At 43.7% G+C, this 24925-nt stretch overlaps 1 protein-coding gene across 3 annotated transcripts in view; it reads left to right on the top strand.

Annotated features, from left to right (window-relative positions):
• Window positions 1-24925, top strand: part of cntn3a.1 (contactin 3a, tandem duplicate 1) — a 116414-nt gene that overhangs the window by 31144 nt on the left and 60345 nt on the right. For all 3 annotated transcript variants that reach the window (XM_071371970.1, XM_071371969.1, XM_071371968.1), the window contains 2 exons: window positions 2135-2310; window positions 10578-10673. In XM_071371970.1, the coding sequence (XP_071228071.1) occupies window positions 2135-2310; window positions 10578-10673 (272 nt within the window). The remainder of the gene's footprint in view (window positions 1-2134; window positions 2311-10577; window positions 10674-24925) is intronic.

Genomic DNA, 24925 nt, shown 5'->3' with positions numbered 1-24925 from the left:
GGTCAAACTGTATTTGAATAGGTTCTGTAACTTTTGATCATCAAAATTAATCCAAATCTAGAAGGAAAAAAATGGTGAAGATGAGCAATACAGTAATTCTCTTCATGTTGCACAGTGATTCAGGAAGAATAGATTGTCTAACTTACTGTAGCAAATTATTGTGAAGCACAGGCAAGACTTCAGGGTTGGGGTAGATTCAGCTTTTAATTCAGGAAATTCAGAAAATGAACTGAAAGTTGCTCAGATTTTTCCAATTCAACTGAATTGACCACAACCCTACATTACTCAAAATGTCCAAACATCTTAACAACTGTTCACCCAAAAAGTGTTAAGGTGACCGCTTTGTTGTCGTTTGAATCCCAGATTGCCCCTAGCGTTGTTCAGTATTCAATGTCTTTGATCGCATTACCCTTAATCAAAAGGACTGTTATTATAGGGTTAGCGTAGGGTTATCCAAGAGACTTTAAAACAAATCTGTGCTAGATTATGGTGATATTGTGCTAGATTATGGTGATATTGTTGCAAGCCTCAGCCAGCAGATTTAAGATACTGGACACTGTGTATCACAGGATGCTTAGATTTATAACGAATGCAAGATCACTCACCCTTCACTGTGATCTCTATGGTGAAGTGGCCCTCTCTTCCTACACGAATGCTGAAGCACTGATACAGTACATCTTTGTGTACAAAGCATTGCTTGGACTATTGCTTTTTTACCTGTCCCCCTCACTAAAAAGGTAATCACAAACGTATAGTCCCCGTTCTCAGCTGCTACAATCTTTCACGGTTCCTAAGGCCAGAACTGAAATGGGAAAACTATAATTTTCGTATAATGCTCCTTGGTGTTGGAACGAGCTGCAAAATACTTTAAACTGGAGGAGAGGGTATCGCTTGCTGAGTTTAAAGCATCGAAAGGGGGAAATGTTGTTGACCTTTGTGATTGTTTTTAATGTATCGTATTGTGCTCTTGTGTTGTATTTACACGCTGACTACTTCCTGTTGACTTTCCAGGTCCCCATTGAAAAATATATTTCTGTCCTCAAGGGTCTTTTGCTGGTTGAATAAAGGTTAATTTAAAGAAATTGGCTTATCATTCTCATTAGGTAGGCTATAGGCTACATCCCCATGTAGCGTTTGAAAATCATTGTGATTGGTTTAGGAATAGGTTACAATTCTTGTCCCAGGGCCTCCCACTTGGGATTATTATTGAGCAGGGAGGTCTGGTTGCTTTTGAGGTGTCGCTGGAAAATAAAATTATGACAGTATTTACAGCCATTGATTTTGGTCTCATCCCATGTTTAAATTGAGCAAGGCGTGAAAGGAATTTAATGAAAATGAATTATGGTTGCAAATGAGTAATGTCTCTCACTGATTACATCCCACATCAATTATATTCAGTGTTGTTTGGAGCGACAAGCACAGGGCCTTGTGTCGTTTGTTTTAATTTGGAATTTGCCACAAATTTGCCTTGTCTTGGATTGTGATTGCAATTTGATCATGATGAAAGTGTGTGATTATGCTATCTGACTGTATGGATCACATGCATAATGAACCAGAACTGGGCAACCTTCAAGGAAACACGAGAGTTGGGCAATAGGATATGTTGTGTTTGTGGCACTGGGGCTTGTGCAGCCTAATAATAGGATAGTTGTGAACATGATCATACACACCTCCGATAATATGAAAACGTTGGGAATAAAGTCGTTCTTTAGGTGTCTCTAACTTTGAAATTCAATTGAAAATCGCTTAAAACATTGATAGACAATGTTTATTGCGCATTTGTGTTTTCTAGTCATTTAGCCAAATACTATACATATATGATGTGTTTTTAGCATGTAAGCTCAATTTGCATTTAATACATGTCCCGGATTGACCGGTCAGTCCGTAACTCTGAGGATTGTATATTTTCTTCATATTTAAGGTGTTCTGTGTCTAGTAACCTGTTCCAGTTTGTCGTTGCTTTTGTGTGCTTACAATATGTAGCCCACACTTGTGAATGTTTTACTTTATGTAATATTTCCAGGCATTATGATGAGATCACTCATACACATATAAGGCTCATTCTGTACATGCTAGTGGACTTTCCCTACCGTTCTCTTGTCAACGTATCCTTTTAATGCTCTTGCTTTTTCAGGTGGAAGCTGAATGACTCCTTCATTGTACCTAGATCAGGGTCACGCTATGCCCTCACTGGGGGCAACCTACGCATCAGCCATCTGAACAAAGAGGAGGACGTCGGGATCTACCAGTGTCTGGCAACCAACTCTTTCGGCACCATCGTCAGCAGAGAAGCTAGTCTACATATAGCTTGTGAGTTTTCCTCTTAATACAGTAAAGGTTTAAATGGAATATTTCTCAGTCCAAGGAAAAAGGCAGTGGATTCTATCACAAAGCATCAGTCATTAGCAAACCATGATTATGTCACTAAGTTGATCCTTTAATCCAGCTTAAACAGGGGCTTGGGACATCTGTGTGACAGGAGATGCAACTAGGGATGTGGCGATCATGACATTTTGTCAACCGGTCACTGTCATGCAAATAACTGCCGGTCTCACGGTAAATGACAGTTAATTAACATAATAACGTTTAGCCTCTCTGGGCTTCCAGGCATAGTTTACAAGCCACTGATGCGGACCTTTGGAACATCTGCATTTCAAAAAATCTAATAAATCCATTTAATATAGCTTACACCATCACAATAATACCATTATTTATTTTAGGTAGATCTAAAGAAACATTGTGATATGAAGAAAAAAATGTAGCCTATTTCAGAAGAACAGAATAGCATATTCTGAGTCATCCTTATGTTAAGCCGTGATCTGGCTGTGCTGTATGGCTGTGGGCTACACAAGTTCATTTAGCAGACAAGATTTGCTTAGAATTCCTGTGGCATTATTTTATATTATTTTATAGTAAGAAGAATACAATTCCACATAGCTGAATAAAATAGAAAGGATATTTTCCCAAAATTATTTCCAAGGGAGTGTGCTGTGTTGAGCGGTTAACAAAGTGTTAATTTGAAACAGGTCCTCCTATATGCCTAATTTACAGTTATTTATGCAACGTTAGTTGTGATACAAACCTTAGGCTATATGTTTTGATTTCTAATACATTCTAAGGCTGCATGATGTGACTCTAATGATGATTTTTTTAAAGTTGCATGAAAGGCATGAGCTCTGCTCTGTTTCTTGCGCAGTCTCTCATTCACAATTTGACAAGCACTTGATAATATTCTCATAGTCCACTAATATATGTGTGGAATGATTTTTTATTTAGAATGGCCCACAAAAACAACATTTCATCCATATCCTGCACTCGAATAGTGAATGGAGGTTCCGTGCGGTTACGTTTTTAATATGCCAGGTAAGCTACGTCGGTTGTAAAGCAGATTCATTTGGTAATAAATGTAGCAGCACGAGAAAGATGGGATCCTTTTTGAAATAGTGGCGAGTCATAAGTCTGTTTTCACAGGTCGATTGAGCAATGACTGGGCTTATAAGAACACATGTTTCATTAGACTCTGTAGGCTATGTGCTCTCCAACCATGTTCCAGGAGTCCTAGGCCTTATTTGGCCACTTTAGTTGTGACACAAACTTTATCAAAACATATAGATAGGCCTACAGTATGGGCTAGGCTACATGATGCATGCGCAAAGTCGCAAAAGAATGCATGTTTCTTGCCTTGGACTGCACACGCTGGGCATCATTCACAAGTGATAATATTCTCACCCATCAGACTATTCTCAATTTAATCTTGTCTTTACATATACTAAGTAATATATGTGTGAAATTAGTTTTGATTTAGAATGGGCCATTATCATGCACCTGTCAGAACACGGGCAGGGGGGGAAATACATGTAATTCATATGCACTTGAATAGCAAATGGAGGAAGCTTTTCCCGGCAGTTCATTTTCATGCCAGTCAGGTAGGCTACTCCAGTCTTAAAGCGAAGCAATGTGCTCAATATTAGGAAAGTTGAGCAATAAATATAGTCTATTGAAAACTGATAGGACCCTTCTCTTTTTAATGGAGGCCATCAAACCTCTGTTTTCTCACGCAATTGCATAGCATAGCCTGTAGAAATATAGTGCAACATGGGATTATGGAAATTACATGTATCAACCAGTTATAAGAATCTGGCTCTCGCTGTGTAACAGGATATCCTATTCCGCTCAAACTCTGAATGCCAAAGCTCTCATGAAGTGTTTATTTAGATTTTCAAGCATTTGCATTGATGCCAGAGGGATTAGAGGAACAATAGAGCACTGAGTACCACGCCATTGGCGACTGGTTAGTTTGGTAGTCTACAAATGACCATTAGCGGCATCAGAGCGCAGTTTTGGAGAAGTCTAGTTACTGTGACTCAATGGTCACGTGGAATTTGACTGCGGTCATGACTCGTGACTGTCGGTGTGAAGGTAATACGGTCACCGTAACAGCCCTAAATGCAACAGCTCTACCAAAGGGTAGGTCTGGGATGAAGAGGGTGTGATTGTCGGGGGCCTTGACAGCAGCTATATAACTGATGTTTTACAGTCTTCATCTATCACATTTTAAGTCTTCGGCATCTCTGATGGCAAGGTAAACTCAGGGCCTCTGCTCTGACGGGCATCCCATCTAAAATGACAGCGTGAACCTCTGAGAACAGATGGTGCATCCAGATTGAATTCTGACGTCTGTTTCCTTTTAGCAGACCTAGGGATGATCCTTGTGAGAGCACCCCGGGTATTTAGCTGGCTTCTAATGGGTGCATTTGAGTCACGAGTCCCCACAAAGCAGTATATCATATTCATGTGAATCCCACCGCTGACACCAAATGTCTACACCAGGCAGTGTATCATATTCATATTTCCTACCAATTTTCGAGGTCTGACCTGCACTGTATGTCACTGTGATTGGTCTTGTTCATTGCCTGGCTCTGACCTGGGACCTGTGGCTTTTGTCAACTGACAAGGACAAGTATCTGCGGTGATGTGTCATCCATCTTATTTGTTGCTCTTGGTATAACTTAATTAATCCTGCAGAATGATTGAACGGTGCCAGGTCAGAGGAATAATGAATTGAGGAGAAGCCTGTTTTGAAAGTCTGTATCATGCCATTTGTAAAAGACGTGGACCAGACCAGAAGCACCTGGAGTGCTTTTTTGTCCCTCTTTGAGGCTTTGATTTTTTATAAAATAGGATGTAATATAACAAAGATGTAACATATATTGAACAAAAATATAAATGCAACATACAGCAATTTCAAAGATTTTAATCAGTTACAGTTTCTATAAGGATATCAGTCAATTTAAATAAATTCATTAGGCCCTAATCTACACTCTTACAAAAAGGGTTCTTTGGCTGTCCCCATAAGAGAACTCTTTTTGGTTCCAGGTAGAACTATTTTTGGTTCCATGTAGAACCCTCTGTGTAAAGGGTTCTACATGGAACCAAAATGGTTCTACCTGGAACCAAAAAGGGTTATTCAAAGGGTTCTCCTATGGGGACAGCCGAAGAACCCTTTTAAGTTCTAGATAGCACCTTTTTTCCCAAGAGTGTATGGATTTCACATGACTGGGAATACAGATATACATCTGTTAGTCACAGATACATAAAAGGTAAGCGCATGGATCAGAAAACCAGTCTGACCACCAGTGTGACCACCATTTGCTTCATGCAGCGCGACACATCTCCTTCGCATAAAGTTGATCAGGCTGTTGATTGTAGCCTGTGGAATGTTGTCTCACTCCTCTTCAATGACTGTGCGAAGTTGCTGGATATAGGTGGGAACTGGAACACGGTGTCGTACATGTTGATCCAGAGCATCCCACAATTCTCAATGGTTGGGGCATATCTGGTGAGTATGCCGTGCCATTCATCCGCCACCATCACCTCATGTTTCAGCATGATAATGAATGACCACATGTCGCAAGGATCTGTACACAATTCCTGGAAGCTGAAAATGTCCTAGTTCTTCCATGGCCTGTGTACTCACCAGACATGTCACCCATTAAGCATGTTTGGGGTGCTCGTGTACGACAGCATGTTCCAGTTCCCGCCAATATCCAGCAACTTCGCACAGCCATTGAAGAGGAGTGGGACAACATTCCACAGGACTCAACCAACAACCTCCGTTCTGCGTGATGTGAATGGTGGTCACACCGGATAGTGATTGCTTTTCTGATCCACACCCCTACCTTTTTTTTAAGGTACTGTATCTGTGACCAACAGATGCATATCTTCATTCCCAGTCATGTGAAATCTATAGATTAAGGCCTAATGAATTTATTTCAATTGACTGATTTCCTTATATGAACCGTAACTCAGTAACGTCTTTGAAATTGTTGAATGTTGCGTTTATATTTTTGTTCAGTATAATACTATCAAGGCACAAGGCGAGACCCAGATGCAGACAGAGGAGGCAGACAGTTAGAGTCTGATATTTATTAACAATCCAAAAGGGGTAGGCAAGAGAATGTTCGTGGACAGGCAAAAGGCCAAAACCAGTTCAGAGTCCAGGAGGTACAGAGTGGCAGGCAGGCTCGAGGTCAGGGCAGGCAGAATGGTAAGGCAGTCTGGAATGGAGTCCAGAAAACAGGCAAGGGTCAAAACCGGGAGGACTAGCAAAAGATAAATAGAAAGCAGGAGCATGGGAAAACATGCTGCTTGACTTGAAAACATACAAGACGAACTGGCACAGAGAGACAGGAAACACAGGGATAAATATACTCGGGAAAATAAGCGACACCTGGAGGGGGTGGAGACAAACACAAGAAACAGGTGAAACAGATCAGGACATGACAAGTACAATTATTGACACACCTGTTTTCAGTACATTTCAATACCTCACCTTGATAACGCATACAATATGCTGTAGCTCAGTATTTGAATGATGTATCTTATACAGTCACTTTTGCTCATCTTTATCAAAGGTGTCAATCATTTTAGAATCCACTGTAGATGTTGCACATGATGCAGCTGGACCATGAAAAGTATTGGTTTAAAATATAAAGTTGTAGGCACATGTGGCTACTGAAGTTGGTCTTTTAATTGGTATTTTGCTGGCTCAGCGTTACCAAGATTAGTAGGATATCCGTATATAATATATCATATATCATATATAGGGTGGCAGGTATACTAGTGTTGGGCCAGTACCCGAAAGGTCGCTAGTTCAAATCCTTAGCCGACAAGGTGAAAATCTGTTAATCTGCCCTTGAGCAAGGCACTTAACCCTAATTGCTCCAGGGCTGCTGGACAATGATGACCCTGGCTGTGATCCAACTCTCTGAGGGAGTCTCAGGGGGAGTTGGGATATGCAAAAAAAACACATTTCCAATTCACACTATGCGTATTAATGCACATTTGTACATGTGTGAAATTAAACAAATATATATTTTTTCATAAAAATGTAGGCACAAAGAGTGATTGTGTTAGGGATGCATGGCAGCCCTTCATCCACCACCAGCCTGTGGGCTGAGCCATATAAACTGCGGACAATCTCTCACCATCTAATATGGGCTTAAAATATCACAACATTTAAAGGTTGATGATTCCACTGACAATACTGTGGTGAAATGTTTTAAAAGCCTCTGCTCGTCTGTTGTGTGCACTGGAATAATCTCACTCGTTCTAGGGGCAGATTGAATTCTGTAATCTCTTTGGGATTTTTATAATTGAAAGTCTCTCGACTCTGCTGTGGTAAAATATAACATTACTCCACAGATTGTAACTGCCATATTGCAGGAATAACCTTTTAATATGTACCCAAGAGAATGCGCATGATATGCTCCAGATGCAATGTTGTTTCCAGATCATCGCTAGGGTTTAGCTCTGTGCTTAATTATTGAATGGTGAAACAACTGTATTTAAGAAACTGCACAGGATGCAATTCACTTGTATCTTAGGAGCATCAGATTTCATATCTCTTCTTTAGTTCAGCCTCACAATTGCACATCATTTGCATATTTGTTTTCCAGTGTCTGTCTGACATTCAATCCATTTCACAAGTAGATCTGAATTCTATCTCTTGTTTTTAACAAATGCCTTCCTTCGTTTCTATCAAGTCCCTTTCATAATTTCCACACTTTCGCCTCAAGGGAACATTACATCCTTATTTAGTTTTATAGCAATCAGAGAGTGGGGAAATGAACAGCACTCACAGTCTTGGCCTGTCCAAAATATATCAGCAATTTATCACACAATGCTAGAGAGCAATTTTAAAGAGTTTCTCAATTAACGTTTTTGATGTCATAGTGTACATTTCTCAAACTCAATTCTGCAACTCAAAGGCAGTTCCACAGCATTTGTTGTAATCAGGGACAGATTTAGACTTGGGATGCCAGGTGGGCGCAGTTAATTGTCAGTTTGACCAGAAAACCAGCAGCCTCTTGACCTCATCGGGTAAGAGTTGAATATCCCTGCTGTAAAGTGTCTCAGTCTTGTAATATCATACTTATTTCTGAGTGCTCACTGCAAAATTGTGTGTTGCTCACTTTTTCAATAAGTAGAACATAGATGAATGAAGAGATGGGAACAGTATCATATCATATAAACTATTCAAAGCGGTATACCATAACATTTACATTTTAGGCTATGAAAGTGGTTTGAGTGGTACTTTCTACAGTAATATGACTCAATATTAAATAACTGTGAAGGACAAGCCATGACTGTTGGTTAATGCTCTCGTTCACACCACAACAAAAGTTCCTCACATTCTCTTTTGATTCAATCTCCTCTGATTCATTGCATTAAGTCACAAAATGCTAATTCACATCCAATTTCATGGACCTGAAAGCACTCAAAATAGCTTGAATTAGGCAATGAAAAAGCACACAGAGGTATGTCTTTGATAGGCTTGACAAAATAATCCAGTGGTTGCAGAACAGTTTGGTTTGTCAGGCATGGCTGGCTTTAGTGTGTCCAGCTCATTTGCGTTTCACACTATGAGAATATTGACTGTTTTTTCCCACTTCACGGTGGTGTAGCAATGTTGGTAGGTGCTATTGGGAAATACTGCTCATATACAGATTTCACCTAGTTTCAGGGATTCTTTGTCAAATAAATATTTATTGTAATACTCACTTTGAGAAATTTTTATTTTAAATGTTAATAATTTTTGGAATTATATACCGTGTTCAGTTAGTTCTTACACCTCGTTAGTTCTGAAAACACAGGACGTGTTGTTAGAAATCCAATGTGCCAATAGTTGATTGTAAGCACTAACCTGACACTCGCTTCATGTTGTGAAAGGGAAAGATAACTTTGATGATAGCAATGACTTTCTTTAACAAAGTCATTTCAGTGGCGTCTTGAGATTTGGTTGTTTTCCAAATCCACCTAATCATGCCTCTCAAATGCTGAATACTTGTGCACCTGATAAAACATAGAAAGAATTTTTTTTTAACTGGACTGCCTCAACAATCTAAGTGTCTAAATGTATGTTTACAGGTTAAAGGGGAATTCAAGAATATGGGAAATAAGAAAAACGGGCCTTTATAACAAAGTTATCGCATAGCCTTGAGGACATTCATTACTGTACCTGACCTCTTTATACTTTTAATAAATCAGTGGGCTCTGTAATTCCCAATTTAAACTGCTTCCTAAAGCAGAACTAATCACTCATGGTATTCAAGACTTAGAATCGATCTAGAAGTGTTTCACATAAATCTTGCTTAGGCGGGGCACAGATGTCCCTGAAGCATCACACAGACATGGTGACATAATTCCCCAATATTATTCAAATTAATCTGTTAATTGAGGCAGTGTTCTCATTAAGTTCATGTATTCATGGGGAAGTAGATGTTACAGTACATTATTATTCTTTGTATTTCCATTCTCTCTTGATTATGGCATTATTGGTTACTTTGGTTTGCTATTTTGCAGTATAGGCTCTTAGGAATCTACAAGAGCAACAACAGCAGAGAAAAGACAGACGTGGATTGTTGTCCTATTTCCCGAGTAGGTTGTCAAGAAGTAATTGGTTGCCATACACATGCTATTTCAATCTCATAGCCATTTAATTGTTGCTGGAACGTGTGCAATGAGGAAAGTAATGAATGAAACACAGAAAGTGATAACAATACAAATTTTCAATTAAAATCACTCATGTGTGACTTATACTTGAGGAAGGGCTTTCCGCATGCTGGAGGTGTTTGGGATTGAACAGTTCTGTAAGTACACGGGAAGAAATTATTGTCTCTCAAAGTTGTCCAAAGGTGTCGGATACTGCCATTTAACCCAATGAGGTAGATGCTCAATATATTAGATAGGAACTAGAATAACAAATGATGATACATATTAATATAAGAATATAGATCAAATTTGTGTCCCAAAATATGAAATTGTAGTCCTAAGAATAATCAATGACTCACTGTTTCAAGGGAGTATTAGACAAAAAGACATGACCTGTGTTTGGGGCTATAACAATTTGTATAATGTCAAGTCACTGCATGGTGTTCCACACTACCGATGATAGATTAACTACTATGTCAATATTTGGTTAGATAATGGCAATAATGGCTATTGCCATTGCTTCATAAATTCAGTAGAATACTGCTTGATCATTTTGGCCTATTCCTTTTGTCTCTCTGAAACAGATTTGGAGAATTTCAAGACACAGAGTCGAAGTCCAGTGAGGGTTCGTGAGGGCCAAGGAGTGGTCTTACTCTGTGGCCCACCACCCCACTCTGGAGGTAAGAAAGCTTTTGCGGAACAGCTAATGACTGTGAAAGGACCAACTAAAAGCTTGTTTAAGTGGTACACTATTTCCATAAGTCATATGTAGGCCTACAATAAATAAATAAATATCATGGGTATTATTTGAATGCTGGTGGCATGATGATCGGTTCTTGGTTGGCAATTATCAAATAAAAAGTGTCTTGCTCTTCCATATCTCATCAATATAACCTACCATGTCCACTTTATCAGTGAACTGTTGTCTAGAGGGCATGCGCCAAAACCAGATTGGGCAAGTATGCTATTTATTGCAACAGTTTTTGTAACAAAACCATTGGTAGAAAAAAACTCTTGCTTTCTATTCGGTACATGGAAATTTAAGGTTAACAGTGCTTTGTATGTACACAACGTTATCACGCACAACTTTTATCCGCAACAAGTCAATTTGATGGAAACACAACTCTGGTGGGAAAATGCGCATATGCAGATTTTAGAATTGGATGGAAACTTAGACAAGCAACTAACCAGTCACGGAAGGGGGACTTGTAGAGAGAGATTGCAAAATCCAGGCACAGCTGCTCTCTTTGCTCTTCAAGTGTTTGCAGTGCCAGTGTCTCCAGTGCAACGGTGTACCTCACATATGCAGTGCCCAGGATGATGCGGCAAGCACACTTTTGGATGTGCTCAAGCTGGTCTGAGAGGGATTGGGATAATGAGCTATTCCAAGCTGTGAAGTCAGAAAAAGCACCATCTTCTTATTTTAGTATTTACAATCTATGCACTTCTGGATCAATCAATACATTTTCGGACTGATTACAATTTAGATTTCGTGTCCTGAGGTTTCTTATGGCCTATTTTAACATAATAAATGCATTCATTATTTATTATGGAATATTTATACTATTGAAATATCAACGGTCAAAATGTCATCCAGGGTCTTTCTAGTAATTATAGAATAGAGGGTTAACGATTAACTAGAAATGCCTCAAGAAGGCTTCGGGATTTGAATGTGGCCAAGACCCAAGATGCTATACAGAGTTAAAGAGAAATCACAGTGGCACTTTTTTTTTCAGAGCCTGTGCATTAGGGTGCCTGCTTTGTCTGCACTCATGTCCCCTACTGCTCTCTGAGTGTCTATCTGGATAACTGTGTTCAGACCCAGACCTAATGCACCCGACCTCCTTTTCCTAATGGAACTAGACCTTTTAGATTTACTCAAGGATGTAATCCCTTATTCTCCTGCACATCTGACAGAAATCAAGGTAGCAAGCTAGCTACACACATGGCTTGCAGATTTTGTCCTCTATAACATCTTATATACAGTTGAAGTCGGAAGTATACATACACTTAGGTTGGAGTCATTAAAACTCGTTTTTCAACCACTCCACAAATTTCTTGTTAACAAACTATAGTTTTTGCATGTCGGTTAGGACATCTACTTTGTGCATGACACAAGTAATTTTTCCAACAATTGTTTACAGACAGATTATTTCACTTATAATTCACTGTCTCACAATTCCAGTGGGTCAGAAGTTTACATACACTAAGTTGACTGTGCCTTTAAACAGCTTGGAAAATTCCAGAAAATTATGTCATGGCTTTAGAAGCTTCTGATAGGCTAATTGACATCATTTGAGTTAATTGGAGGTGTACCTGTGGATGTATTTCAAGGCCTACCTTCAAACTCAGTGCCTCTTTGTTTGACATCATGGGAAAATCAAGAGAAATCAGCCAAGACCTCAGAAAATAAATTGTAGACCTCCACAAGTCTGGTTCATCCTTGGGAGCAATTTCAAATGCCTGAAAGTACCACGTTCATCTGTACAAACAATAGTACGCAAGTATAAACACCATGGGACCACACAGCCGTCATACCGTTCAGGAAGGAGACGCGTTCTGTCTCCTTCCTGAGATGAACATACTTTGGTGCGAAAAGTGCAAATCAATCCCAGAACAACAGCAATGGACCTTGTGAAGATGCTGGAGGAAACAGGTACAAAAATATATATATCCACAGTAAAACTAGTCCTATATCAACATAATCTTAAAGGCCACTGCTCCAAAACTGCCTTAAAAAAGCCAGACTACGGTTTACAACTGCACATGGGGACAAAGATTGTTATTTTTGGAGAAACGTCCTCTGGTCTGATGAAACAAAAATAAAACTGTTTAGCCATAATGGCCATTGTTATGTTTAGAGGAAAAATGGGGAGGCTTACAAGCCGAAGAACACCATCCCAACCGTGAAGCACGGGGGTGGCAGCATCATGTTGTGGGGGTACTTTGCTGCAGGAGGGACTGGTGCACTTCACAAAATAGATGGCATCATGAGGCAGGAAAATTATGTGGATATATTGAAGCAACATCTCAAGACATCAGTCAGGAAGTTAAAGCTTGGTCGCAAATGGGTCTTATAAATGGACAATGACCCCAAGCATACTTCCAAAGTTGTGGCAAAATGGCTTAAGGACAACAAAGTCATGGTATTGGATTGGCCATCACAAAGCCCTGACCTCAATTCTATAGAAAATTGAAAAAGCGTGTGTGAGCAAGGAGGCCTACAAACCTGACTCAGTTACACCAGCTCTGTCAGGAGGAATGGGCCAAAATTCACCCAACTTATTGTGGGAAGCTTGTGGAAGGCTACCCGAAATGTTTGACCCAGTTAAACAATTTCAAGGCAATGCTACCAAATACTAATTGGGTGTATGTAAACTTCTGACCCACTGGGTATGTGATAAAAATAAATAAAATCTGAAATAAAAAATCATCTCTATTCTGACATTTCACATTCTTAAAATAAAGTGGTGATCCTAACTGACCTTAGACAGGGAATTTTTACGAGGATTAAATGTCAGACGTTGTAAAAAACTGAGTTTAAATGTATTTGGCTAAGGTGTATGTAAACTTCAACTGTACCTGTATGATGCAATGCCATATACAATTGTGGCCAAATATACTGACACCCTTGCATGTATTATTGGCACCCCGCAGCTAGTACTTGGTTCCATACACAGCTTTTGGCCAAAATAAATGCTAACAAACGCTTTTTGTAGCCATCAATGATCTTGCTGCATCTTTCTATTGGCCATTTGGACCTCACTTCAACAGCAAACTGCTCTAATTATTCAGTGTTTGAGGGGTGCCATCTACCACCTGCTGTTTTCAGATCTTACCATAGGTTTTGGATATGATTCAGATCTGGACTCTTCACTGGCCACTCTAGAACAGTCCAGTGTTTCTTCTTGAAACATTTCTGTCTGCTTTTTGATGTGTGTTTGGCTTCATTGTCCTGCTGGAAGACCCATGACCTTCAATGGAGACCCAGTTTTTGGACACTGGGTTATTCTGCTGATTTCATGATGCCTTGCACACGTTCAAGGCCCCTCGTACCAAAGCAACCCCACATTGAAAGGTTAATGTGGGTTTGTGATCTGTATTGCCAAAGAGCTCTAATTTAGTTTAATTGGTCCACAGAACATTTCCCCATGATTTTAGCTTGCTTATTTTTTTCATCCCTTTTTCATGGTATCCAATTGGTAGTCACAGTCCTGTCTCTGCAACTCCCATACAGACTTGGCTGAGGCGAAGGTCGAGAGCCATGCAACCCAACCCAACCCAACCAGCCAAGCCAAGCCAAGCCAAGCCAAGCCAAGCCAAGCCAAGCTGCACTGCTTCTTGACACAATGCCCACTTAACCCAGAAGCCAATGTGTCAGAGGAAACTGTTATGCTGATGAATGAGGACCCAAAAGCGACGTAATAGTAACAGAGTCTTTATTCCAGTATTAAACAAATAATGATTCTCCTGGATATAATCAATGGAAATCCAAAACAGGAAACTGAAATCCTCTCGTCAATAGAGAGGAACGCCTGGAGACGCGACCACAGACTGCAGGTCGCTTCGGGAAGGCACTGGCCGTAGCTGACATTGACACCTGCTCACACGCAGCATCTGAAGAAGGCAAAGAACACGACAGGGCGAAACAAGGACACAGGAACAGCAAACATCAAACAAGAATCCGACAAGGACAGGAGCGAAAAACAGAGGGAGAAATAGGGACTCTAATCAGAGGGCAAAATAGGGGACAGGTGTGAAAGAGTAAATGAGGTCGTAGGGAGAATGAGAAACAGCTGGGAGCATGAACGGAACGATAGAGAGAGAGAAAGAGAAATAACCTAATAAGACCAGCAGAGGGAAGCACAGGGACAAGACATGATCAAAGACAAAACATGACAGTACCCCCCCACTCACCGAGCGCCTCCTGGCGCACTCGAGGAGGAACCCTGGCGGCAACGAAGGAAATCATCAATCAACGAACGGTCCAGCACGTCCCGAGATGGAACCCAACTCCTCTCCTCAGGACCGTAACCCTCCCAATCCACTAAGTACTGGTGACCACGTCCCCGAGAACGCATGTCCATGATCTTCCGTACCTTGTAAATAGGAGCGCCCTCGACAAGGACGGGGGGGGGGGAGGGAAGACGAACGGGGGCGCGAAGAAAAGGCTTGACACAGGAGACATGGAAGACAGGGTGGACGCGACGAAGATGTTGCGGAAGAAGCAGTCGCACAGCGACAGGATTGACGACCTGAGAGACACGGAACGGACCAATGAACCGCGGAGTCAACTTGCGAGAAGCTGTCGTAAGGGGAAGGTTACGAGTGGAAAGCCACACTCTCTGACCGCGACAATACCTAGGACTCTTAATCCTACGTTTATTGGCGGCTCTCACAGTCTGCGCCCTGTAACGGCAAAGTGCAGACCTGACCCTCCTCCAGGTGCGCTCACAACGTTGGACAAAAGCCTGAGCGGAGGGAACGCTGGACTCGGCGAGCTGGGACGAAAACAGAGGAGGCTGGTAGCCAAGACTACTCTGAAACGGGGACAGCCCGGTAGCAGACGAAGGAAGCGAGTTGTGAGCGTACTCAGCCCAGGGGAGCTGTTCTGCCCAAGACGCAGGGTTTCGAAACGAAAGGCTGCGTAAAATGCGACCAATCGACTGATTGGCCCTTTCTGCTTGACCGTTAGACTGGGGATGAAACCCGGAAGAGAGACTGACGGAAGCACCAATCAAACGACAGAACTCCCTCCAAAACTGTGACGTGAATTGCGGACCTCTGTCTGAAACGGCGTCTAACGGGAGGCCATGAATTCTGAACACATTCTCAATGATGATTTGTGCCGTCTCCTTAGCGGAAGGAAGCTTAGCGAGGGGAATGAAATGTGCCGCCTTAGAGAACCTATCGATAACCGTAAGAATCACAGTCTTCCCCGCAGACGAAGGCAGACCGGTAATAAAGTCTAAGGCGATGTGAGACCATGGTCGAGAAGGAATGGGAAGCGGTCTGAGACGACCGGCAGGAGGAGAGTTACCTGACTTAGTCTGCGCGCAGTCCGAACAAGCAGCCACGAAACGACGCGTGTCCCGCTCCTGAGTAGGCCACCAAAACCGCTGGCGAATAGAAGCAAGCGTACCCCGAACGCCGGGGTGGCCAGCTAACTTGGCAGAGTGAGCCCACTGAAGAACAGCCAGACGAGTAGAGACAGGAACGAACAGAAGGTTACTAGGACAAGCGCGCGGCGACGCAGTGTGAGTGAGTGCTTGCTTTACCTGTCTCTCAATTCCCCAGACAGTCAACCCGACAACACGCCCTTCAGGGAGAATCCCCTCGGGGTCGGTAGAAGCCACAGAAGAACTAAAGAGACGGGATAAGGCATCAGGCTTGGTGTTCTTATTTCCCGGACGATAGGAAATCACGAACTCGAAACGAGCGAAAAACAACGCCCAACGAGCTTGACGTGCATTAAGTCGTTTGGCCGAACGGATGTACTCAAGGTTCTTATGGTCAGTCCAAACGACAAAAGGGACGGTCGCCCCCTCCAACCACTGTCGCCATTCGCCTATGGCTAAGCGGATGGCGAGCAGTTCGCGGTTACCCACATCATAGTTGCGTTCCGATGGCGACAGGCGATGAGAAAAGTAAGCGCAAGGATGGACCTTATCGTCAGACTGGAAGCGCTGAGACAGAATGGCTCCCACGCCCACCTCTGAAGCGTCAACCTCGACAATGAATTGTTTAGTGACGTCAGGAGTAACAAGGATAGGGGCGGATGTAAAACGCTTCTTGAGGAGATCAAAAGCTCCCTGGGCGGAACCGGACCACTTAAAGCAAGTCTTGACAGAAGTCAGAGCTGTGAGAGGGGCAGCCACTTGACCGAAATTACGAATGAAACGCCGATAGAAATTAGCGAAACCGAGAAAGCGCTGCAACTCGACACGTGACTTAGGGACGGGCCAATCGCTGACAGCCTGGACCTTAGCGGGATCCATCTGAATGCCTTCAGCGGAAATAACAGAACCGAGAAAAGTGACAGAGGAGACATGAAAGGCGCACTTCTCAGCCTTCACGTAGAGACAATTCTCTAAAAGGCGCTGGAGTACACGTCGAACGTGCTGAACATGAATCTCGAGTGACGGTGAAAAAATCAGGATATCGTCAAGGTAAACGAAAACAAAAATGTTCAGCATGTCTCTCAGTACATCATTAACTAATGCCTGAAAGACAGCTGGAGCATTAGCGAGACCGAACGGCAGAACCCGGTATTCAAAATGCCCTAACGGAGTGTTAAACGCCGTTTTCCACTCGTCCCCCTCTCTGATGCGTACGAGATGGTAAGCGTTACGAAGGTCCAACTTAGTAAAGCACCTGGCTCCCTGCAAAATCTCGAAGGCTGACGACATAAGGGGAAGCGGATAACGATTCTTAACCGTTATGTCATTCAGCCCTCGATAATCCACGCAGGGGCGCAGAGTACCGTCCTTCTTCTTAACAAAGAAAAATCCCGCTCCGGCGGGAGAGGAAGAAGGCACCACGGTACCGGCGTCGAGAGAAACAGACAGATAATCCTCGAGAGCCTTACGTTCGGGAGCCGACAGAGAGTATAGTCTACCCCGAGGAGGAGTGGTCCCCGGAAGGAGATCAATACAACAATCATACGACCGGTGAGGAGGAAGGGAGCTGGCTCTGGACCGACTGAAGACCGTGCGCAGATCATGATATTCCTCCGGCACTCCTGTCAAATCACCAGGTTCCTCCTGAGTAGAGGGGACAGAAGACACAGGAGGGATAGCAGACATTAAACACTTCACATGACAAGAAACGTTCCAAGATAGGATAGAATTACTTGACCAATTAATAGAAGGATTATGACATACTAGCCAGGGATGACCCAAAACAACAGGTGTAAAAGGTGAACGAAAAATCAAAAAGGAAATGGTCTCACTGTGGTTACCAGATACTGTGAGGGTTAAAGGTAGTGTCTCACATCTGATACTGGGGAGAAGACTACCATCTAAGGCGAACATGGGCGTGGGCTTCCCTAACTGTCTGAGAGGAATGTCATGTTTCCGAGCCCATGCTTCGTCCATAAAACAACCCTCAGCCCCTGAGTCTATCAAGGCACTGCAGGAAGCAGCCGAACCGGTCCAGCGTAGATGGACCGACAAGGTAGTACAGGATCTTGATGGAGAGACCTGAGTAGTAGCGCTCACCAGTAGCCCTCCGCTTACTGATGAGCTCTGGCTTTTACTGGACATGACATGACAAAATGTCCAGCAGAACCGCAATAGAGGCAAAGGCGGTTGGTGATTCTCCGTTCCCTCTCCTTAGTCGAGATGCGAATACCTCCCAGCTGCATGGGCTCAGTCTCTGAGCCGGTGGGAGGAGATGGTTGAGATGCGGAGAGGGGAAGCACCGTTAACGCGAGCTCTCCTCCACGAGCTCGATGACGAAGATCTATCCGTCGTTCTATGCGGATGGCGAGTGCAATCAAAGAGTCCACGCTGGAAGGAACCTCCCGGGAGAGAATCTCATCCTTAACCTCAGCGTGAAGTCCCTCCAGAAAACGAGCGAGCAACGCCGGCTCGTTCCAGTCACTGGAGGCAGCAAGAGTGCGAAACTCTATAGAGTAATCCGTTATGGATCGATCACCTTGACATAGGGAAGCCAGGGCCCTGGAAGCCTCCTTCCCAAAAACTGAACGATCAAAAACCCGTATCATCTCCTCTTTAAAGTTCTGATAATCGTTAGAACACTCAGCCCTTGCCTCCCAGATAGCTGTGCCCCACTCCCGAGCCCGACCAGTAAGGAGTGATATGACGTAAGCGATCCGAGCTCTCTCTCTTGAGTACGTGTTGGGCTGGAGAGAGAACACAATATCACACTGGGTGAGAAAGGAGCGACACTCAGTGGGCTGCCCAGAGTAACATGGTGGGTTATTAACCCTAGGTTCCGGAGACTCGGAAGACCAGGAAGTAGCTGGTGGCACGAGACGAAGACTCTGAAACTGTCCAGAGAGATCGGAGACCTGAGCGGCCAGGGTCTCAACGGCATGACGAGCAGCAAACAATTCCTGCTCGTGTCTGCCGAGCATTGCTCCCTGGAACTCGACGGCAGTGTTGAGAGAATCCATAGTCGCTGGGTCCATCTTGGTCGGATTCTTCTGTTATGCTGATGAATGAGGACCCAAAAGCGACGTAATAGTAACAGAGTCTTTATTCCAGTATTAAACAAATAATGATTCTCCTGGATATAATCAATGGAAATCCAAAACAGGAAACTGAAATCCTCTCGTCAATAGAGAGGAACGCCTGGAGACGCGACCACAGACTGCAGGTCGCTTCGGGAAGGCACTGGCCGTAGCTGACATTGACACCTGCTCACACGCAGCATCTGAAGAAGGCAAAGAACACGACAGGGCGAAACAAGGACACAGGAACAGCAAACATCAAACAAGAATCCGACAAGGACAGGAGCGAAAAACAGAGGGAGAAATAGGGACTCTAATCAGAGGGCAAAATAGGGGACAGGTGTGAAAGAGTAAATGAGGTCGTAGGGAGAATGAGAAACAGCTGGGAGCATGAACGGAACGATAGAGAGAGAGAAAGAGAAATAACCTAATAAGACCAGCAGAGGGAAGCACAGGGACAAGACATGATCAAAGACAAAACATGACAGAAACACCGTACACCTGGCGACTGTATCAGTGTGCACTGCCACAAGAGTCGCTAGTGCAAAACAAGGACACCCCTGTCGGCCAAACCATCCCCTAATCCAGACGACGCTTGGTTAATTGTGCGCTGCCCCATGGGTCTCCCGGTTGCGACAGAGCCTGGACTAAAACCCAGAATCTCTTGTGGCAGAGCTAGCACTGTGATGCAGTGCCTTAGACCACTGCGCAACTCAGGAGGCCCATTTTAAGCTTGCTTAGGTTTGTTTTTGAGAAGTTCAATAGGCTTTCTTGTGTGTCCTTCAGCAGGTTGGTCTTCCTACTGTATGTTTATGTCATGCCCTGACCATAGAGAGCCTTTTTATTCTCTATTTTGGTTAGGTCGGGATGTGACTAGGGAGCGGGGGGGGGGGGGGGGGGGGTGTTCCTATCTAGATTGTCTATTTCTATGTTGGCCTGGTATGGTTCCCAATCAGAGGCAGCTGTTTATCATTGTCTCTGATTGGGAATCATATTTAGGCAGCCATTTCCCCACTATGTGTTGTGGGATCTTGTTTCTGTGTAGTTGCCTGTGAGCACTGCTTGAGCTTCACGTATCGTTTATTCTTTTTTTTTTGTGCGTTTCACTCCAATAAATATGTGGAACCTAGATCACGCTGCACGTTGGTCCGAGTATGCTTCCAACGACGATCGTGACAGAAGATCCCACCACAACAGGACCAAGCAGCGTGCCTAGGAGGAGAGGGTATCCTGGACTTTGGGAGGAGATATTGGATGGGAAGGGATCCTGGACTTGGGAGGAAATCCTGGCAGGACAGGATCGCCTTCTTTTGCGGCAGACGCAAGGAGAGAAGGGAGGACAGTGACGATGCCGGGGTTCGCGGCTACTTAGAAAGCCCCAAAAACAGCCCAATATTTTGGGGGGAGGGGGGCACGCGGGGTGGTTGCCGGAGCCAGGGAGTGAGCCAGAGCCTGTGTGGGAGTTGATAGAGGAAGGTAATGAGAGATACCGGAGAAAGGTTTTTGAAAGGAGTATGCTGCAGTGCAGGCGCGCTGAAGAGCGCCTTCTCAGCCCGGCACCATCTGTGCCAGCTCCACGCACCAAGTCTCCAGTACGCCGTCACAGCCCAGTACGTCCTGTGCCAGCTCCCCGCACTCGCTGTGCGAAGTGTGTCATCGTTCCGGTACAATTTGTGCCGGCTCTACGCACCAGGTCTCCAGTGCGCCTCCACAGCCCAGTACGTCCTGTGCTAGCTCCCCGCACTCACCGTGCAGAGGTTGTCATCTGTTCGGTACCAGTTGTGCCGGCTCCACGCACTAGGCCTCCAGTGCGCCTTCCCAGTCCGGTACGTCCTGTGTCTCCTCCTCACACTTGCCCTGATGTGCGTGTCACCAGTCCGGTGCCACCTGTACCGGCTCCACGCACCAGGCTTCCAGCGACGGTCCCCAGTCCAGAGCTTCTGGCGACAGTCCCCAGTCCAGAGCTTCTGGCGACGGTCCCCAGTCCAGAGCTTCTGGCGACGGTCCCCAGTCCAGAGCTTCTGGCGACGGTTCACAGTCTAGAGCTTCCGGCAACATCCACAGTCCAGAACCTCCTGCGACGGTCCACAGTCCGGAACCTCCTGCGACGGTCCACAGTCCGGAACCTCCTGCGACTGTCCACAATCCGGGAACCTCCTGCGATGGTCCACAGTCCGGAACCTCCTGCGATGGTCCACAGTCCGGAACCTCCTACGACGGTCCACAGCCCGGAACCTCCTGCGACGGTCCACGGTTCGGAACCTCCTGCGATGATCCACGGTTCCAGAACGCCCAGCTCCAGGGCAGGAGCCTCCCTCTGCGCTGATGTCCAGGCATGGTGTCCAGTCCCGCTCCAAGGCCGGTGCCTTCCTCACTGTCACGCCCTGACCATAGAGAGCCTTTTTATTCTCTATTTTGGTTAGGTCGGGGTGTGACTAGGGGGGGGTGTTCCTATCTAGATTGTCTATTTCTATGTTGGCCTGGTATGGTTCCCAATCAGAGGCAGCTGTTTATCGTTGTCTCTGATTGGGAATCATATTTATTTACCTGCCCGCGCGTCGTGAGTTTAGATTGTGTACTGAACGCACAAACAAAACGGAGTTATTTGGACATAAATGATGGACATTATAGAACAAAACAAACATTTATTGTGGAACTGGGATTCCTGGGAGTGCATTCTGATGAAGATCATCAAAGGTAAGTGAATGTTTAATGTTATTTCTGACTTCTGTTGACTGCACAATATGGCGGATATCTTTTTGTCTTGTTTGGGCTCTGAGCGCCGTACTCAGATTATTGCATGGTTTGCTTTTTCCGTAAAGCTTTTTTGAAATCTGACACAGCAGTTGCATTAAGGAGAAGTGTATCTAAAGTTCCATGCATAACACTTGTATTTTCATCAACATTTATAATGAGTATTTCTGTAAATTGATGTGGCTCTCTGCAAAATCACCGGATGTTTTTGGAACTACTGAACATAACGCGCCAATGTATACTGAGATTGTTTTATATAAATATGAACTTTATCGAACAAAACATACATGTTTTGTGTAACATGAAGTCCTATGAGTGTCATCTGATGAAGATAATCAAAGGTTAGTGATTCATTCTATCTCAATTTCTGCTTTTTGTGACTCCTCTCTTTGGCTGGAAAAATGGCTGTGTTTTTCTGTGACTTGGCTCTGACCTAACATAATCGTTTGTGGTGCTTTCGCTGAAAAGCCTATTTGAAATCGGACACTGTGGTAGGATTAACAAGAAGTGTATCTTTAAAATGGTGTGAAATACTTGTATGCTTGAGGAATTTTAATTATGAGATTTCTGTTTGAATTTGGCGCCCTGCACTTTCACTGGCTGTTGTCATATCGATCCCGTTAGCGGGATCTCAGCCGTAAGAACCACATTTATTCGCCCATTGGGTCAATACAGCTGCATCAGACAAAGACATTTTTCACACAAACACCAATATTTAACCCTTTCTCCTAGGCTGAGTCTCCTCCTACCATCTGAACATCCAATGCATCGCTGTTGCTAGACAGAACCTTAGTGATATCTGTTCTTCCTCACTTCATCTGACCTGACCTCTACCCCAAAGTGCTCACTCCTCCCCAACTCAAGGCTGTCATGTTGATTGGTACCATACTGTGTCTCTTCTCCTCCCAGAGGATCCCTCCCATAGGATCCCTGATGGCTAACAATAACATATCCTGACATAATGTAAAAGTTATACATTACCCTCTCTTCCTCAGTGACATGAATAAGTATATTTCATATTCTCAGAACCCAACAGTCCACCCTCTTGAACAATAGTTTCCTACTGTTCAACTTACATAATCTTGGAAATTACTTATAAATGAACAAACAATGATAACAACACATGAACAAAAGATAAACATGATTAACATTCACAGTGAGGTTTACAACCTCAGACTTATGGCCTGTGTCCTATAATCACACCATGAACACTCTTATTTCCATTTTTCATAGAACACTGATAATAACGTGTCCAGTGGATCTGTTGACTTCTCCCAGTTCAACGTTCTCCTCTGGTCCCTAAGAGAGTTATAGCACAAGACTTGGAAAGCAAAAATGAACACAAATAATGTGTTAAGATATGCACAATGATATATGCATGAAAACCCAAGGTTTGATAACATGACAATTCCCACACTCTCTTCGCCCAACTATGCCTTCAGGATACGTTTCTGCTGAGTTTGTCAAAAATTAAAGCCATAAAAATCCTCCTCAAGCTTTCGCCCAGTCTTCCCCGTCAGACCACAGGATCCAAGAGGTGTTCCCAAGCCGTGTCATTCTCACTTTGCTCCCCATCACCTTCTTTGCTACCTGATAGGCACATCACCTGATAGGCACATCACCTGATAGGCACGTCACCTGATAGGCACGTATCCCTAATCAACGCGACATCCTCTTCAGGTAACTCAGCACTGGATAGACGTTCACATCACTGCCTCCAAAATGTTGTTTAGAGTTCAATTACCCCAACATCTATCCTTTGATATGATGCATTTAACCAATAAAGCAGCTAACCCAACCCAACTATGATGTTTAAAGTGGCTGTCCAGACCCAACCCATCTGCGTTTCTTACAGTGGAATCTAGTCTTTCTTTCTCTCTTTAGCTCCACTTCCTCTGTCATGGCGTCTTCAAGCTCACCCATTATGCAGCTGGACCTCACTTCACGTGAGAACTGTGAACCCACCGAGGAGAGACATGACCATCTTTATCGCTGCAGGTGCTATAAGGAGTACAGTGTGTGGACCAGACCAACGCTGTCCCAATACCCCCACCTGGTGTATCTTGATGTACACTCAATCTCCAGATGTTTACCTTGTCAGCCCGTGCACTTGGTTATCTCCTGCTCCTCATGTGCTGCTTTCACCTGAGGATATTCATGATTCATGGGTCATTTCCTGACAGCATAGACTCCCCCTTTATGGCCAAATCACTAATTTGTGACATTTGAATAACAGCCCCCGGTACTCCCATCGGTCTCCCAGTTACCAGCTACCAAGCCATGTGGCATGAGTCCTCATAAACTGATATGCCAACAATGCTACTAAAGTAACCCCTGCTACTACTGACACTGCGCATGACGCATACCTCAAACTCCCTCATTTGCGCCGTATCCAATTCCATGCTGTTACCATAGCCTCCTTTAATTACTGTCCCTACAGCAACTGCCGTGAGTAACTACTGCATGGAATCTGTCAAGTGTTCACCGGCTGAAATTGGGAAAGAGATTAATGAGTTGGAAGAATATACAACCTAACAAAACTCTGAGTCACAGGTTTCTTGAAAGTTTACCATAGTGTCTGAAATGCCAACACTATCTCTTCTACTGTAATGTTCAATTTAACATAATAGTCCCTATATTGTGCACAGTTAGCTGTCCTCCCTCTCTTATGAGCTATTTCCTGTCGGAAGTTTACATACACCTTAGCCAAATACATTTAAACTCAGTTCTTTACAATTACTGACATGTAATCCTAGTAAACATTCCCTGTTTTAGGTCAGTTAGGATCACCACTTTATTTTAAGAATGTGAAATGTCAGAATAATAGTAGAGAGAATGATTTATTTCAGCTTTAATTTCTTTCATCACATTCAAAGTGGGTCAGAAGTTTACATACTAATTGAGTGTATTTGGTAGCATTGCCTTATAATTGTTTAACATGGGTCAAACGTTTCGGGTAGCCTTCCACAAGCTTCCCACAAT

The sequence above is a fragment of the Salvelinus alpinus genome, chromosome 28 (genome assembly GCF_045679555.1).
Source record: "Salvelinus alpinus chromosome 28, SLU_Salpinus.1, whole genome shotgun sequence".
Lineage (NCBI taxonomy): Eukaryota > Metazoa > Chordata > Actinopteri > Salmoniformes > Salmonidae > Salvelinus > Salvelinus alpinus.
The sequence above is the reverse complement of the archived record's forward strand: the minus strand, read 5'-3'. Positions and strand labels throughout refer to the sequence as shown.